General features: G+C 43.4%; 1 protein-coding gene and 1 long non-coding RNA gene across 3 annotated transcripts in view; one reads left to right on the top strand and one right to left on the bottom strand.

The window, feature by feature from the left end:
- Window positions 1-8923, bottom strand: part of DNALI1 (dynein axonemal light intermediate chain 1) — a 61657-nt gene extending 52734 nt beyond the window's left edge. The window contains exon 1 of one of the 2 annotated variants that reach the window (XM_085855483.1): window positions 8832-8923. In XM_085855483.1, coding sequence (XP_085711609.1) covers window positions 8832-8876 — 45 coding nt within the window. In that variant the 5' untranslated portion in view covers window positions 8877-8923. Of the gene's footprint in view, window positions 1-8315; window positions 8454-8831 lie in introns of those variants that run through there. The other variant, XM_085855482.1, reaches the window with a different exon arrangement.
- LOC147013571 (uncharacterized) lies at window positions 8429-12528 on the top strand. The gene is made up of 2 exons (XR_015051375.1): window positions 8429-8557; window positions 11669-12528. It is a non-coding gene; the product is annotated as an uncharacterized LOC147013571 (long non-coding RNA).
- The last annotated feature ends 2932 nt before the right edge of the window (window positions 12529-15460 follow it).

The following is a 15460-nucleotide window of genomic DNA, read 5'->3' as shown; positions in this document are numbered from 1 at the left end:
GTTCAAGTATATAATTATTCAAATGAAATATAAACATTTCAAAGGTCATAGAAAAAAAATTAATTTGGAGGTTTACCACCACTGATACACCATGTTTAACACCACCTTATTTAACACGTTAATTTAGTTATTCATGCATGTTGTTTGTGCCCTTTATGACGTCCCTAAAAACGGTAAGCTTCCTGTTTGGAATGATTTTCAATTTTGTTTTACTGCCAGATAGGCAGACAAGAGTAAAAATATGATCTCACTCCTCTCTGCGCAAATTGAGAGCCAAAGTACTGCAGAGCTGCACGAATGTTATCCGATTTGTCTTCAAAATATAGTATTGAATTGAAATAAAATTGTTCCACAATCATAGACTGAAAATTCTAGACAGACAGACAGACGTAAGTGAACAAATTGCCTATCCCCGCTTTTCGCATCACTCGCGTGGGATAATTATGTGCATGTTCACAAGGTGTTTGGAGGTTGGGAGAATATAGCAGTAAATTACCAGGGTCTGTAAGGGAAAGGGGAATATGGGTGAAGGTGGGGATGGCGGTGGCAGGGGAGCAGGGAGCTGGTCAAACATTCCACAATTTTTCCATCGAAAAAATGTCTATGAGAACAAAAAAAATCATTCTAAATGCATATGCAAATTCTTATCTGCTTATTAACAAGATGGTTCCAAGGCCATTTGAAAAAGTAGAAGGGTTGGGCAATGGGCTCAAAACCCGATCTTGTGAAAAAACCCAATGATGGTCATTAAACAGAAAAAAGAAGTAGTCACTCCGGTACACCATGGCGTGGGAAGGACAGCACAACATCCGATGATGTACTTATTATGGGACCGGATAAAAGCCGAAAGGAAGTCCGGCCCTTGATAAGCTTGATCTTCACTGCCAAAACAACCACCAGAGTTGGCACATGGAATGTCAGACACTCTATCAGAGTGGGAAGATGGCCAAGGTGCTGAGAGAAATGAGGATATACCACCTGGACATACTCGACATCAGTGAGATGCGGTGAACAGGCCAAGGTCATATCAGCAGTGAAGATGCAACAGTCTTGGACTCTGGGCAGGAAGATCATCAAAGCTATGGAGTGGGAATCTTGCTCAGCAAGTACACCTCATAAGCACCACTTGGGTGGAAGCCAGTCAACGACTGCATTATCACTGCTAGATTCCACACACTGCATGCAAATGTCACCATCGTGCAAGTCTATGCACCCACTGAGACAGCAATGGAGGGAGAGAAGGACCAATTCTATGAACAACTGCAGGACACATTGGATGAGATACCCAGCTATGACATCAAACTGCTCATTGGTGACATGAATGTAAAACTCGGTGGCAGTCGACAAGGTCTGCATGCTGCCAAAGGGCCACATGGGTCACCCAAAGTCCTCAGCGACAATGGTGAAGATTATTGGCCCCGTCTTGCACTAATGGTTTCACCATGAGCAACACCTTCTTCAAACACCAGAACATTCACAAGAAGACATGGAGGTCACCAGATAGCAACACCTTGGATGGAATTGACTGTGTGTATATCAGCAGATAGCAGACATCCTTTTAAGATGTCTGAGTATGCAGTGGTGCTGATGTAGGATCTGACCACCATCTTGTGATTGCTAAGATTCACCTGATATTGAAAAAGACAACGATTTTGACTCAACAACATTTGTAAGTGCTGGAGAAACTGAAGGATCAGGGCACAGCACAAAGTTTTTCTTGCTGGCCCTTTCCAGCTGGTTTGAAGCCCTGCAAGGTGCAGGGTACTTTGAAGAGCAGAGGAGGATCTTCAGGGATATCAAGAAAAAGACAGCAGATATCACCATCGGGAGAAGGAGAGGAACACATAAAGAGCATTGGATCAGTGACCCAACATGGAAGCTAATTGAAGAAAGGAATGCAGTCAAGAACAAACAGGAGACAGCAAAGAGATGAAGAATACCGACAACTGAACAAAGCCATAAAAATGAGTTGCAGGAGCAACAAGAGGAGCTGGATGAACGTGAAACGCAGAGAGGTGCAAGAGGCAGTGAATCAAAACAACACCAGGAAACTGTACAGAATAGTGTGAGAACTGAGTGTTATGAGCAGTAACATCTCAGTACCAATCAAGGACAAAAAAGGCAGAAAAATACTCACAAATGAAGAGCAGGATGAGAGGTGGAGGGACACTTCAGTGAGGTCCTCAAGCAACCAATCCCTTGGTCCTCATTCATATTTAATGAGGATGAGATCCCTAACCACTGGGCATTAACATGTATGAAATTAGTATGTCAAAGTCAAGAATCTGAGTCAATAATCTGAAGAACAACAAGGCCCCTGGGCTCGACAATATTCCAGCAGAATTGCTGAAGCATGGTAAGAACATCAGTGTGGCAAAGCTCACTGACCACTTCAAGAAGACCTGGACAGCTGAGGATGTCTCAGATGACTGGAAAAAGGAAGTCATCATCAAACTGCCGAAAAGGGTAATCTCAGCTCCTGCAACAATTGGAGAGGAATCCCATTGTTGTCATTACTTGCCAAGTTTTCCACACAGTACTTCTTAATCGACTGAAGGCGGAAGTTGACAGCACCCTTGGAGAGGAGCATGCTGGCTTCAGGAGTAGAAGGTCATGCAATGAGCAGATGATCACACTTAGGAACATTATCGAGCAGTTTGGAATACCAGAAGCCCCTTGTCGTCAATCTTTCAAAGAAACTTGCTCTCTCTCATGCATAGATTTATCCCCTCTCGTCTTCAGTTGTCCTACCCTTCCTCCCGCCCTTGATTTACTGAAGCTTGTGGCGAGGCAGTTGTCCTGAAACAACTTGCCTTTGCTTCATGGAAAGCAAACCAAACTGTGGGTAATCTCAGTTCCTTTCATAAAGCTCAGAACAAGTGTGTATCTACCCTCCGGAGAGCGAGAAAACAACATCTTTCGAATCTCAAGTATGAACTCTCAAACCTCTCTCTCGCTCCTCCAAATCCTTTTGGCATCTAATCAAATCTGTTTCTGGTGTATGTTCCCCCTCCATCCCCTCCCTTACCTCAAATGGCCACACTGCTGATACCGCACGTGAAAAGGCTGAATGCCTAAACTCGGTGTTTGCATCAAAATCTTGTGTCCGAAACCCATCGCTTTCTGTACCCACCTTAACCAGTCGCACCCAACTGTCCCTGGACTCTGTGTCATTTTCTCCTGACAAGGTGGAGAGCTTGCTGTCAAACCTCGACTCAGATTCTGCAACCGGTCCAGACGGCATCAGCCCACGTGCCCTAAAAACCTGCTCCTCTGCTCTTGCTCACCCTCTCTCTGTACTATTCACACTCTCATTTGCTCAAGGTCATCTGCCATCAGCTTCGAAACCAGCAAACATCACTGCCCTGCATAAAAAAGGTGCAAAAACAGATCCCTGCAACTACAGACCAATCAGCCTTCTCCCAATCATTTCACCATTTCCCCGAGTTGTCAATCCTTTCAACAATTTCATTTCCCCGAGCTGCCAATCATTACGATCGTTTGTCAGACACGCCCCTGCTCTTCCCCTCTGTGGATCACCCAATCACATGCTTTGTTTTCTGCATCCAGAGGCCAGAAACCCTTGTCGTCCAATCATCGTGCTGCTTGGAAGACACGCTCCGATTCAGCGGCTCTTTTCACCGAGTGCACCACAATGCACCTTGAGATTGAAAAAGAGTGCCGCACCTTGACAGAAAGCAAAGTAGCCCATTTTTTGATGAGGCGCGGAACTCTTTTCTGTAGCGCAGCAGCAAGTCCGAAGAAGCCCAATTGTGTGCCGATGGAGCAATATTGGCAACACCACGTCAGCATGGAGTTTATATTTGTTTCCCTCACGAGTGTTTGTAACATTGTATTTTGTTATATGAATAGTATAGTATTAATTTGTGATTGGAATGATGCCGTTTGCAATGAAACAAGCTCAAATGTGCTAAGATCCTCGTCCTCTTAATGATATCTTCATAAAAACGAATATGACGTCATTGTGATGTATCAGGTTTGCGATAAATTATCTGTGCTAATGCCCGGCTTGATTCCCACAAACAAAATTCAAACAGCTTGCCTAGTTTCGGAGATAATGGTATAGGCGATTGCCATTAGCGGCGATATTATGACGTCAACTTTTTTTCTTGGAAGAATTTCTAAAATCGGAGATGGTTACTGCCTGGGCGTGGGCTTTCTGCATATACATGGCAAGTTTCACGAAGATCCGATGAAAACTCTGGGTTGTGAAACAAAAAATGTCAAAAAATAGGAATGACGTCATAAAAATTGATTTGACGTCATAGTGATGTATCATATGTGCGCTAATTCATCTCTGCTAATGCCCTGTTCGATTCCCACAAACAGAATTCAAAAAGTTTGCCTAGTTTCAGAGATAATTTTCAGGCGATTTCCATTAGCGGAGATATTTTGACGTCATAACTTTTTTCTAGGAGGAATTTTGAAAATCGGAGATGGTTACTGTCTGCGCAGGGTATTTTTACATATATATGCCAAGTTTCAGGAAGTTTCGATGAAAACTGTAGGCTGTGAAACAAAAAAGTCCACAAGAACAACAACGTGAGTAAGACTTAGAGATCCTCCACGAGGATCTAAAAAAACCTTCAAAAATCTTCTCTGACGTGGCTGAACAACAGATCGAGGCGAAACTTTACTCGTATGATCGCCTATCCATGAGGAACAAAAGGTTCACGTATATGATGTCATCAGTAACATGGTTTGGCAGCCATATTGGATTGCAGAAAAATATTAAATAATGTTTTCTCTGGAACTGCTTAACCAATCAACATGAAACTTCACATTTATGATCTCATAGTGATGGGGTTTACGTGTTTTAACTTTCAACTTGATCAGGTGCATTATCTGGCAGCCAGAATTATTTGATGCTTTGATCTGGGTTCTTTTTTATTTTTTGAAAAAAGGCTCACTTGGTTGTGCCTGGATGGGTTTGAGGGTTCCCTTCATGTGTGGTCTTTTCAGCTGCTAGTTGCATCATTGGTTCGGGGTGCAGCTAGGCCACTGATGCAGTTCCCCTATTACGAGTACACTGGTGCTCATTTCATCAACCTCGGAAGGATGACAGACTGAGTCAACCCCCTGGTGTTAATTTATCAGAAAACAGGGCTCAAACTCAGGACTTTAGGGTCCCAAGCCACCACCCTAACCACTAAGTCAACGCCAGGCATTGGTTTGAGGGTAGAGTAGTAGCACCTGAAATGCGAAACCTATCCAGGTTCCTCCTGATGACTTCATCTTTGGTTTTTGCTTGTTTGGGTTCCTTCTGATTACTCCAATGCAGGACTGTACCAGTGTACCTATTTGGTCTTCCATTTGATTTGAATTGAATTAATTTTAATCCCATTATATATTAAATTAAATAATGAATAATAAGAATAAAAAAACGTCATGGGTCATGGTCAGGTGTCTGATCAAAGGGGGGGGGGAGCAGTTATAAAGTGGCAGATATAATTATGTCTCATTAATTACGTAACACACCAGTACACAAACGTCACACAAAATACACCACAAAAGAAGTCCGAGCGAGGGTCTGCAATCTCTGATTGCTCTTTTTCCTGTTTTTTATTGGAATGATGCTGTTTGAATGAAAATATAGAGAGAGATTGAGTTTAAAGCAGAATGGAGAAATTATGTGAGGGGGTTCCACCCATGACATTCGTGGTCGCAGATTCGGCATTTGTAGTTTCGCCATTTTAACCCAAGTCCTTCACGAACGGGCTGTCCAGCATGGCTGTCCATCCCCTCCCATGCATAGCACAGGTACCTCGCTAGTATGTATGTATATATGTATATGTATATATGTATATATATATATATATATATATATATATATATATATATATATATATATATATATATATATATGAAAGACCCACCCACATCTCTCACCTGTGAATGGAGGGAACAGCCAATCAGCTCTCACCTAATTGACTACACCCAGGTGACAAGGATTAATTAAATAATTGACCCCTCCTATGCTCCTCCAGCCAAATTAGCTGCATAAATCAACCCAAGAAGACTTACACAAGGTAAGTACGAAACGCTGTTTCGAACCTTTCCCAGAGTTCCTCAACAACTATAAAGATGTTCACACATGGTACACACACGACAATCCCAATGCTATACACTCCCCTCAGCTGTCAGTCCGGTTTCATCACTTATTGGCGAATCATAAGCGATAACATCGACAGCAATGCATATCAATGAGGCTCTCAAGCAAGTACCATGTGCAAACGTCAAAAGCAGTCAATATATTGTTGCGGTGACGGATACCGAGATACCAGCTTGTCACTCGGGGATTAATCCCCGGTTGTCCTTGGTAGAGCCGGACCTGGGGCCACCACTCACAATTAACGTTGTGGTACTGTGGGTTGTTTTAGAACCACGAACACCACCCAGTCAACCACGAGTTCCAGTGTCCACCATCTAATTATTCAGTTTAACTAGGGGTCACGTGGTTACCTGAGCGGGGAGCGCCCCCTCGGCAAAGCACCAATATTATCTGATTAGATTTTAATTAGGGCGGCCGAGCGTTTTAACCGCTGGTTTGTGCCGACAATTTTTGGTCAAATCTGTGGTAATTTCCTTCCAGTCTATCTCGGTTCGAACAATGCGAGACCAATGGAAGGAAAGGACAAACATGGACTGGTTGGAAATCGACAAATAATTTATTAATAATAAAATAAATTTAAAAAAAGAACTTTTTATTTGGTGAGGTAAATAAAGAATGAATTTCAAAGCAAAATCAATCAAAATGCCAGGAAAGAGACAAAGAGCAGATGCTTATCGGGGGGGGGGTGACTTACTTACAGCTAAACACAGACAAGGGTACCCAGCAGATCATTCAGGGGGAGGGGGAGAATCGTCTTGCTCACCAGAAAATCGTCCATGAAGTCTGAATCGTCCATATCGTCCGTCCCGGGTTTAGACCCTGGTGTTGTTGCTGATCGACCCGTGCCTCACTTGTTGGCGGCGCCGCTCACACCCACACGCACACCACACGCTCGCTTGCTGAAGCACTAGAAGGGCGAATTGTCTCTTCGGCGCTGGTCAGACACCCACTTCTTGGTTGCTTCTCTGGCCCTTTGCTTTTTCCTCTCTCCTTTTGCTTTTCCTCTCCTCACTTTTTCTCTTCAGACTTTTTCTCCTCAGAACGTCTCTCCTTACAGAACGTACCTCACACTTTTGCTTGTTTTTATATCCCTGGGCCATCTCCGCGCGGTGCCGTCCGCCCCAAGCTCACCCCACCCCACTGGGGCACGGTTACCATGACGACCCGTGCGCTCTCAAAAAAGGCGGGCGGCGGAGCTCATGAAAGATTGCCGCTGAGGAAAAATGAGGGCGGGCTTCAGAGCTCATGAAAGAAATGTGTGTGAACGTGTCCGTCATAAAGAAAAAAGCTTCCCATAAGAGAGGGGATCTATCCTTTACCCTTCTCAACCCATCACATTTAAGATCCCATTAGACGGGGATGGGGCTAATCTGAACATGCATTTAAGGAAATAACTGTGTGAGGACCTGGATGTGTGGATGCATTCATCAGACCAGATTCTAAAATTTGTAACAATATAAATACAGAAAGACCCACCCACGTCTCTCACCTGTGAATGGTGAGAGATAAGTGCTGAAGTGCTCAAGGTTCCAAGGTAAGTGCTAAAGTCGTTTTAGCACTTACCTTGTGTAAGTCTTCTTGGGTTGCTTTATGTAGCTACTTTTGCTGGAGCAGCATGGGAGGGGTCAATCATTTATTTTGATGTGTGTGTGTATATATATATATATATATATATATATATATATATATATATATATATATATATATATATATATGTACTCATTGTAAGTCAGCCTCTATGTTGTTGGCAAAACTCCTTGAGAAGTAACATTGCAGGGGTCAGTTTGATCCAATGAAGAATCCTATCGTGATTGATGGAGTTATGATCCTTGAAGTTACAAAATAAAAAGATCAGATAAAGGACAAGGAAGGGGAAGCTCATGGACAGGGCACACGAGGATGATGAGGTGCCGGGGCAGGATAAAAACATTGTTGCCATATATACGTACGTAATAAATAGATGACGTCCTTAAATCTGAACGAGTATAAAATCTTCCTGAGGATGTAAGAGAGCTGGCGTTAAGTGAGAGGGTCGGACGGAGTAAAAAGATTGAAAATTAGCGAGACATTAGTTTGGAAGGAAAGGACGGTGTATAGGCAAATGGTAAGTTGAGTAAGTTTCAAGAGGTGCAATGAAACGATGACGAATCAGCCGAAGCGCAAATAATTGCGGAAAAGTAACCTTCTTGCTCTTCTTGTCCGTGTGTTTGGACACGAGCACGGGGTGGTCGTACTTGAGCAGCGAGTCCGCGGGCCGAATCATGCTTCAGGTTGAGGCTCGACGAGCTGGAAGATCCGCCTGACGCGATTCACGTGAAGTCGCTCGTTGCCATGGAGACGTCATGACAACATGGAAGGACGCGCGCGACTACGAACGTGACGCACGGATAACACAACCACACTGACTTGGTGTTGTTATTACAAGTGAGACCGTTAGTTAAATATATAATGACAATTAATTGTAATAAGAATAATATTTGCTGTCGTTTTTAGCCCGATATCTCAATGGTGAAGAAACACTAAAAACACCTCTACTCGTCGGATCCGGATCCGGATCTTCACCAAAATCTAATCAGTTCGTCCTTGTCAAACACCGAACCTGCGCACCAAATTTCATCCTCACCTGTTTAAAGATATCTTGCACACACAGACAGACAGACAAACAGACAGGGAGGGTTGAAAACACAACCTCCTTCACCTTTGGTGGTAGAGGTAAATATTGGGAGGGGTGGGTTGGTTTCATGGCTGTGGATAGGGATGACCTGAGATGGTGGTGAACAGCAGCTGTCTTGATGACCTGGAGGGAAGAATGAGATCGAAACGAGTGTGGAAGGCAGTTTCATTGGCGGAAAATTGAGTAACGAGAAGGGCACTCGGGAGAGCACATACCGCCACCTCGCAATGCCTCATCCGCAAGAACATATCTGGCCCAACACATTTTTTGAGATATCGTTTTTGGCCCGATCTCTCAATGGTGAAGAATCACAAAAAAAAATTCCAGTAGTCGGATCCGGATCTTCACCAAAATCTAATCAGTTCGTCCTTGTCACACACCGAACCTGTCCACAAAATATCATCCGAATCCGTCCACAACTTTTTGAGATATCCTGCATACAGACAGACAGACAAACAGACAGAGAGGGGTGAAAACATAACCTTCACCTCCGGTGGTGGAGGTAATAAATAAATGGAGCTGAGCAGTAGTTTTGGATTTAGGTAGTTTCACGAGGAGGAGGTTGCTGGTCGACTCTATGTGTGTCCTGCAGATACCTGGGGGGTGGACAAAGCATGGAGAAGGCAGAGGGTGCAAGACCATAAATGAGGTGGAGGGAGCCAAAGAGACAACCGACCTGTCGATGAAGGCGAAGTGATAAGCCCATAGACACAGCTTCATTGCGAGAGTTTCCAATGCTATTGAAAGCCTTTGTTTCAACGGCATCAAGCTGTGCAAGATGTGAGGCAGGGGAGCTGGCCCAGAGGGGAGAGCAGCACTCCATCAAGGTGCAGGTGAAAGCCTTGTAGGTGTATAGGAGCTCAGGTGTACCAAAGAAGGACTTTGCATGACGGAGGATGTCCGGTCGGTGTCTGGCTTTGGAGGCCAATGATGAAATGTGGTTTGCCCAAGAGAGATCATGGCCGAGAGTGAGACCGAGGAGTTTGAATGACTGAACCTCTTCGAGATGGTTGTTGAGAAAGTAAATGTGAGGGTTTGCGGTGTGGTTCTTTCAGAGAGGGAGAGTGAGTGTGAGGGATTTCTCAGGATTGATGGACATGTTCCAAGTATTTGACCAGTTTGTGAATTTTTTAGCCCCCATTGGACTGAAACGGGGGCTCATGGATTTGGTCTCGATTTTTGTGTCAGTGTGTACGTCTGTGTGTCCGAAAACATATCTCTGACACGTATGGACCGATTTTATTCGTGCTTTGCAAAAAGACAACACATCATGGAACACATTTCAAGATGGCCGACTGGCGGCCATTACAGTTATACAAAACCCAATGTTAAACACGTCCTCAACCATTTCTTGGACGTGCATTTACCGATGTTGTTCAAACTTGGCACACAGATATAATGAATGATGGCTTACATATGCACGTCATTTTTTTTTCGAGATTAGATCCAAGATGGCCGACTGGTGGCCATTTTGTTTTACTTAAATGTATCCCCACTATCTCAGACTTGCATGGTCCGATTTTTTTTCAAACTTAGCACAGTACACGATGGCATACATATGCCCCTCACTTTATTTTGCGATCTGATCAAAGATGGCCGACTGGTAGATTGGCGGCCATATTAGTTGCACATAATTAGAGATAGCCCTTTGTCTACGTACAGCAAAAGTACTAAAAAACGATGGCTATGACATTTTACGTCTTTTTTACTTGTTTTTCAAGGTTTGAGGAGAGGGGATAGAGGCTGCTGCCTGTCTGTCAGAGGGATAAGGGATGTCACGAAAGAGTGGAGCCTCAGCAAATAGATATAGATGATTTTTCAGAGAGTCAGAGATCATTTATGAAGATTAGGATAAGACGGGCCTAAAACACTGATTTGGGGTATCCCAGCTTTGACAGAGAGAGAGAGAGAGAGAGAGAGAGAGAGAGAGAGAGAGAGAGAGAGAGAGAGAGAGAGAGAGAGAGAGAGAGAGAGAGAGAGAGAGAGAGAGAGAGAGAGAGAGAGAGAGGAAGAAGACAGGGTTCCGTTGAGAGCCCACACGTTGGCTACGAGAGTGGAGGAAGTCAATTTTATCCAAGAGTGAAGTTGGCCTTGGATTCCACAGGCAGACAAAATTCTCCACATTTCCCCCATTTGTACCATTAACATGTGCTTTCATACAAGCTGTTAGCAAATACCAGCTCCACCTCCCAAGCGGCGTTCTTTGCTGGCTCCTGCTGCATGGATACACTCACCTGTGGGGTCACGCATGCTTAATATTCCCATCAGCGAAGCGATGAATGGATTGGAAGGAGGGGGGAGCAGGGAGAGGTGGGGGAGTGAGGAAGGAGGGGAGAGCTAGGAGGGGTGCAGAAAGTGAAGGCAGTATGAGGGGAGGGTAAAGGAAGGCAGCATTCGGGGAGGGCAGGGCAAGTTAAGGCAGTGTCTGGGAGAGTCCGTCCAAATATGTCCGGAGATAACCACCGTCTGTACGATGGGTCTAATAAACGGGGGGGGGGGAGAAAAAATGGGGGAGAGAGAGGGGGGAAGGGAGGGATACTGAGGAGGAGTGGGGGAGCGAGGAAGCAGGGGGAGTGAGAAGGGGTGGGGAGTGAGAAGGGACAAAAAATGCAGTAAACAATGCATAAATAAAACATGTAACAAATAAAAATGAATGACTTTTTAATAAATGTTGTCATGGTTGGGGTTAGATGCAGTACATATTGCTTGTGGCAGGCTTCTTCAGGTGTGGTCGGCTGTCCAGTTGAGGTTGAAAGCTCAGGAGATGAAATGGAGGCTGATTCACTTGGGATATTTTTGAAGAACTTCATTTGAGTGGCTGCCTTCATTTTCTGTTTGTCTACCTCCTTGTAACATTTCAGGACATACTCCATCTCCCTATGCACCTTGGAACTTCGCTTGCATGGATCCTGCTCATCACGAATGACTCGCTCAGATAATCGGAGCACGAATGATTCACTCAGAATGATGGAGCATGACTGACTTGCTCAGAATGATGTGGCGTGGCAAAATCATCCACAGTGAGTGAACAATTCACTCAATCATGTAGCACTGTTGTTGTAGTATTTAATCTGCAGCTAAATGACATTATCAGAACACACTCTATCTTGTAGCAACTGCTGAATGTACATCCCGATCAGCACACAAACTGTACCACCATCAACTGTTGGACACTCAGCAAGCAGCTTAAGCACTCAAGCAAGCACTCCAATGATATTCTTCTTCTTCTGCTTCTTCTTGTTGCGTATGTCAACTTGGCTGCCAGGTTGCTATCATTTTGTTGGGACATGACTATGCTGCTGATGCTGTGCCCCTATACCAGTACACTGGTACTCATTTCACCCACCTTGGAAGGGTGACAGGGTGAATCAACCCCACCTGGTGTGAATTCCGTGGAAAACAGGGCTCAAACTCAGGACCTTGAGATCCCAACCCAGCCAACCTAACCACTTAGCCAACACCAGGCTTAAAATTACTCCAATTCAGTGGTTGATAAGAATTAAGATAAGAAATAAGAATGGCTTGGAAAGTGAAAGCTATGTTTGAATGTCCAAACTATGTCCGGATTGGACAAATGAATTTTTAGGAGTAGGAACTGCTGCTAAGTTCAATTCTGGAGATTACATTTTGTAATTTGGCTTAGTTTAAGAAATTCTCGAGGTTATGGCATGTGCAGAAATGAAATAAAGCCACAGACGCTGGCATCTCCAGGTGCTTATAAGCATTGTAATGTATCCAGCGATTTGTAGTGAACAGGCATTCAATAACATGAGTGAGGAAAGTGAAAACAAAAACTTTATCGTTAAGAAATCGTTGTGGCCTGTTTCAAGTCAAGGCATGGTTGAGCAGCGTCTGTTCCCGCTAATGCAAATCAATTAACCAGAAGGCATGTGGTGCGATCGGCTGGTAAATCAAAATTAGGACCGCCTGTCCTGAAGCTCACCTGGATAAGGAGCACCAGTTATTCAAACTCCCGCCCCCCCAACCCCACCCCTCACAGACTTCGTTTGACCCTGAATTTTTTTTAATGCTGTGAACAAACTTTGGTACATCACGGGTGATGAAGGTGGTGGTCAAGTTTCATCGAAATTGTGTGTGTGTAGTTTCCGAGAAGAGAGCAAATACCTATTTTGGGGGGGTCAAACCACAGCCTGTAGACCACTTTAATGAGCGCAGATTTTCATGCAGTCATTATACTTTGGTACGTTATTGGTTGGTGAAAGTTGAGGTCAACTTTCATCGACATTGTATCTGTAGTTTTGGAGAAGAGAACAAATACCTATTTTGGGGAGGGGTCAAAAACCCCCCGTAGACCCACTCACTGAGCGCAGATTTTGATGCGGTCAATATACTTTGGTAAATCATGGGTGTAGAATGTTATTGTCAAATTTCATCAAAATCTTGTGTGTAGTTTCAGAGAAGAGAGCAAACACCTATTTTGGGGGGTTCAACCACCCCTCCCCCCATTGACCCCTTAATGAGTGCGGATTTTGATACGGTCGATACACTTTGGTATAGTACGAGTGATGAAGGTCGTGGTCAAGTTTCATTGAAATTGTGTTTGCAGTTTTGGAGAAGAGAGCAAATACCTATTTTCTGTGTGTGTGGAGGGGGGGGGGGGTTAAGCAACCCCCGTAAACCCACCCAATGAGCACAGATTTTGAGGCGGTCAATAAACCTTTGTTAGGCATCAGATATGAAGTTTGTGGCCAAGTTCCATCAAAATCGTGTTTGGTTGAAGCGATAATGACTGAAGTGTTTATGGACTGACTGACTGACTCACTCACTCACCTATCGACATGGCACGATCGCATAAGCTCACCTGACTGAAGTCCAGGAGAGCTAAAACTATGTGGAGCATACCGAGCACTCGTCCAATCTCTATTTTCTACACCTCATCAGGACGGCATGTCTCACACGGTAGAGTGCTCTTGCACACCATGGTGGTGACATGTTTAGAAGATGGAGATCGGGGGAGTGTTCGTCACACACCACAAATTTCAATTTACCTGCCGATCGCACCACATGCCTTCTGGTTGAATGGTTTGCATTTGCTGGAACAATCATCTGGGTGGCAGATGGATGGTTGTTCTTTGCGGATTATGTGGTATTACCGCATGAGACATAATCTGCAGCGATGCTCGCCATAACAGTCAGGAGGTGCATCTGATGTATAAACGATGAATGTGGGAATTATTGGTTAGATATTTATTGGAATACCGTTCTAATGAGGGCAAACAATCCCAAAATCTCAAAATCCCCCAAAACAGCTTCGTTTGTTGTTTAACTGATGTTGACCATATAATCTTTGTCTGTTTGATAGAATTTCCGAGCTGAGGCCTGGTTTTTTTTTTGAATACATTGTCGAGGCTTGCATGAGAGTTAACACACAATGCACAGCAAGCCTCGGGGGTGGAGGTGGCGATTTTGTGCAGGACCATGTCTATTGGAGATGGGCTGTTTCACAGTCATGGTCATTTCTGGTATTTTGTACCCTTGCATGCTAAATAGCTAAATGAGAGGTTGTAGTATCTCTGTCATTAGGGCCAGTAGTTGGTACTCGTGATAGCACAACTCGGACCACTTTTTATTTGACAAAAAATGTCAATCTTTGGCAGAATGGCATAAAAATTGCCATTTTTTTGACAAATATCTGTCTCATTTTCTCCAGGTACACTGCATTCACAGTGTATAAACAAATACAAGCAGAAATTTTGACTTTTATTTGTTGATGCATCAATTTAATACCTCTTCTGTACTTTGTCCACAACATATTATTCATTTCAGTCTATGAATATTTATTTCACCCTCAATAAATATGTCCCACCGTTCGTCTGTCAAAATATGTCCTCTCCGGAAATGCATATTGTATAATAATTTTTTTTATATAAATAAAGGGTCTTTTTAAAAGTTTATTGTGTGTTTTACCAAGTGTGTATATACCTGCACTGATATTATGCTACAAAGTTTGAGTGTAACCAATAACCTTCTATTTGCATGGCCTGCACTGATTGCCTTACATGTGTCCGTCAAAAATGTGTCCTCTCCGGAAACACCTAAAGTGCCACGAGTTATAAGGAAACTACTTGCTGGCTATAAATTTTGATGTTTTGTAAGGTTGACATGGTCATGAATATCCATTATCAGTAAAAGGTATTTACATTTGTGTAATTTATCTTGTTGCAACACTGATTGAATGTCCATGTCAAAAATGTCCTCTCCGGAAAGTTATTCAATGGCATTCAACAGGAGATTAATCACATGAAATGACATTGAATTTTGTACAATTATTGCTTCATCCAGCACAATATTGACTATTGTTTATAACGTATGCTGAATTTGATTACTTTTAACACATTTACTCTTGTTTTTGAAGGCTAAACCTGGGCTTCCTGGAACATGCTTAGTTGTCTGAGAAAGAAATATGACATAATTCCCACCGTATGATCACTTTTTGCAAAAATAAATATGTAGTAACATCTGTCATCACATATAGTTAGACCCAAATAATAATATACAGATATTTGGTACAATACAAGCCATAAAAGAGCCCATAATATTACTTTCCGGAGAGGACAAAAATATTTGACGTATGTATGCCTGTTGCTTTATGTAGAATTTTTTACTTTTCTGCTTGCAGATTAATCAACTGC

Source organism: Eptatretus burgeri, chromosome 14 (assembly GCF_056783735.1).
Source record: "Eptatretus burgeri isolate ZD-2024b chromosome 14, Ebu_testis_v1, whole genome shotgun sequence".
Taxonomy (NCBI): Eukaryota; Metazoa; Chordata; class Myxini; order Myxiniformes; family Myxinidae; genus Eptatretus; species Eptatretus burgeri.
The sequence above is the reverse complement of the archived record's forward strand: the minus strand, read 5'-3'. Positions and strand labels throughout refer to the sequence as shown.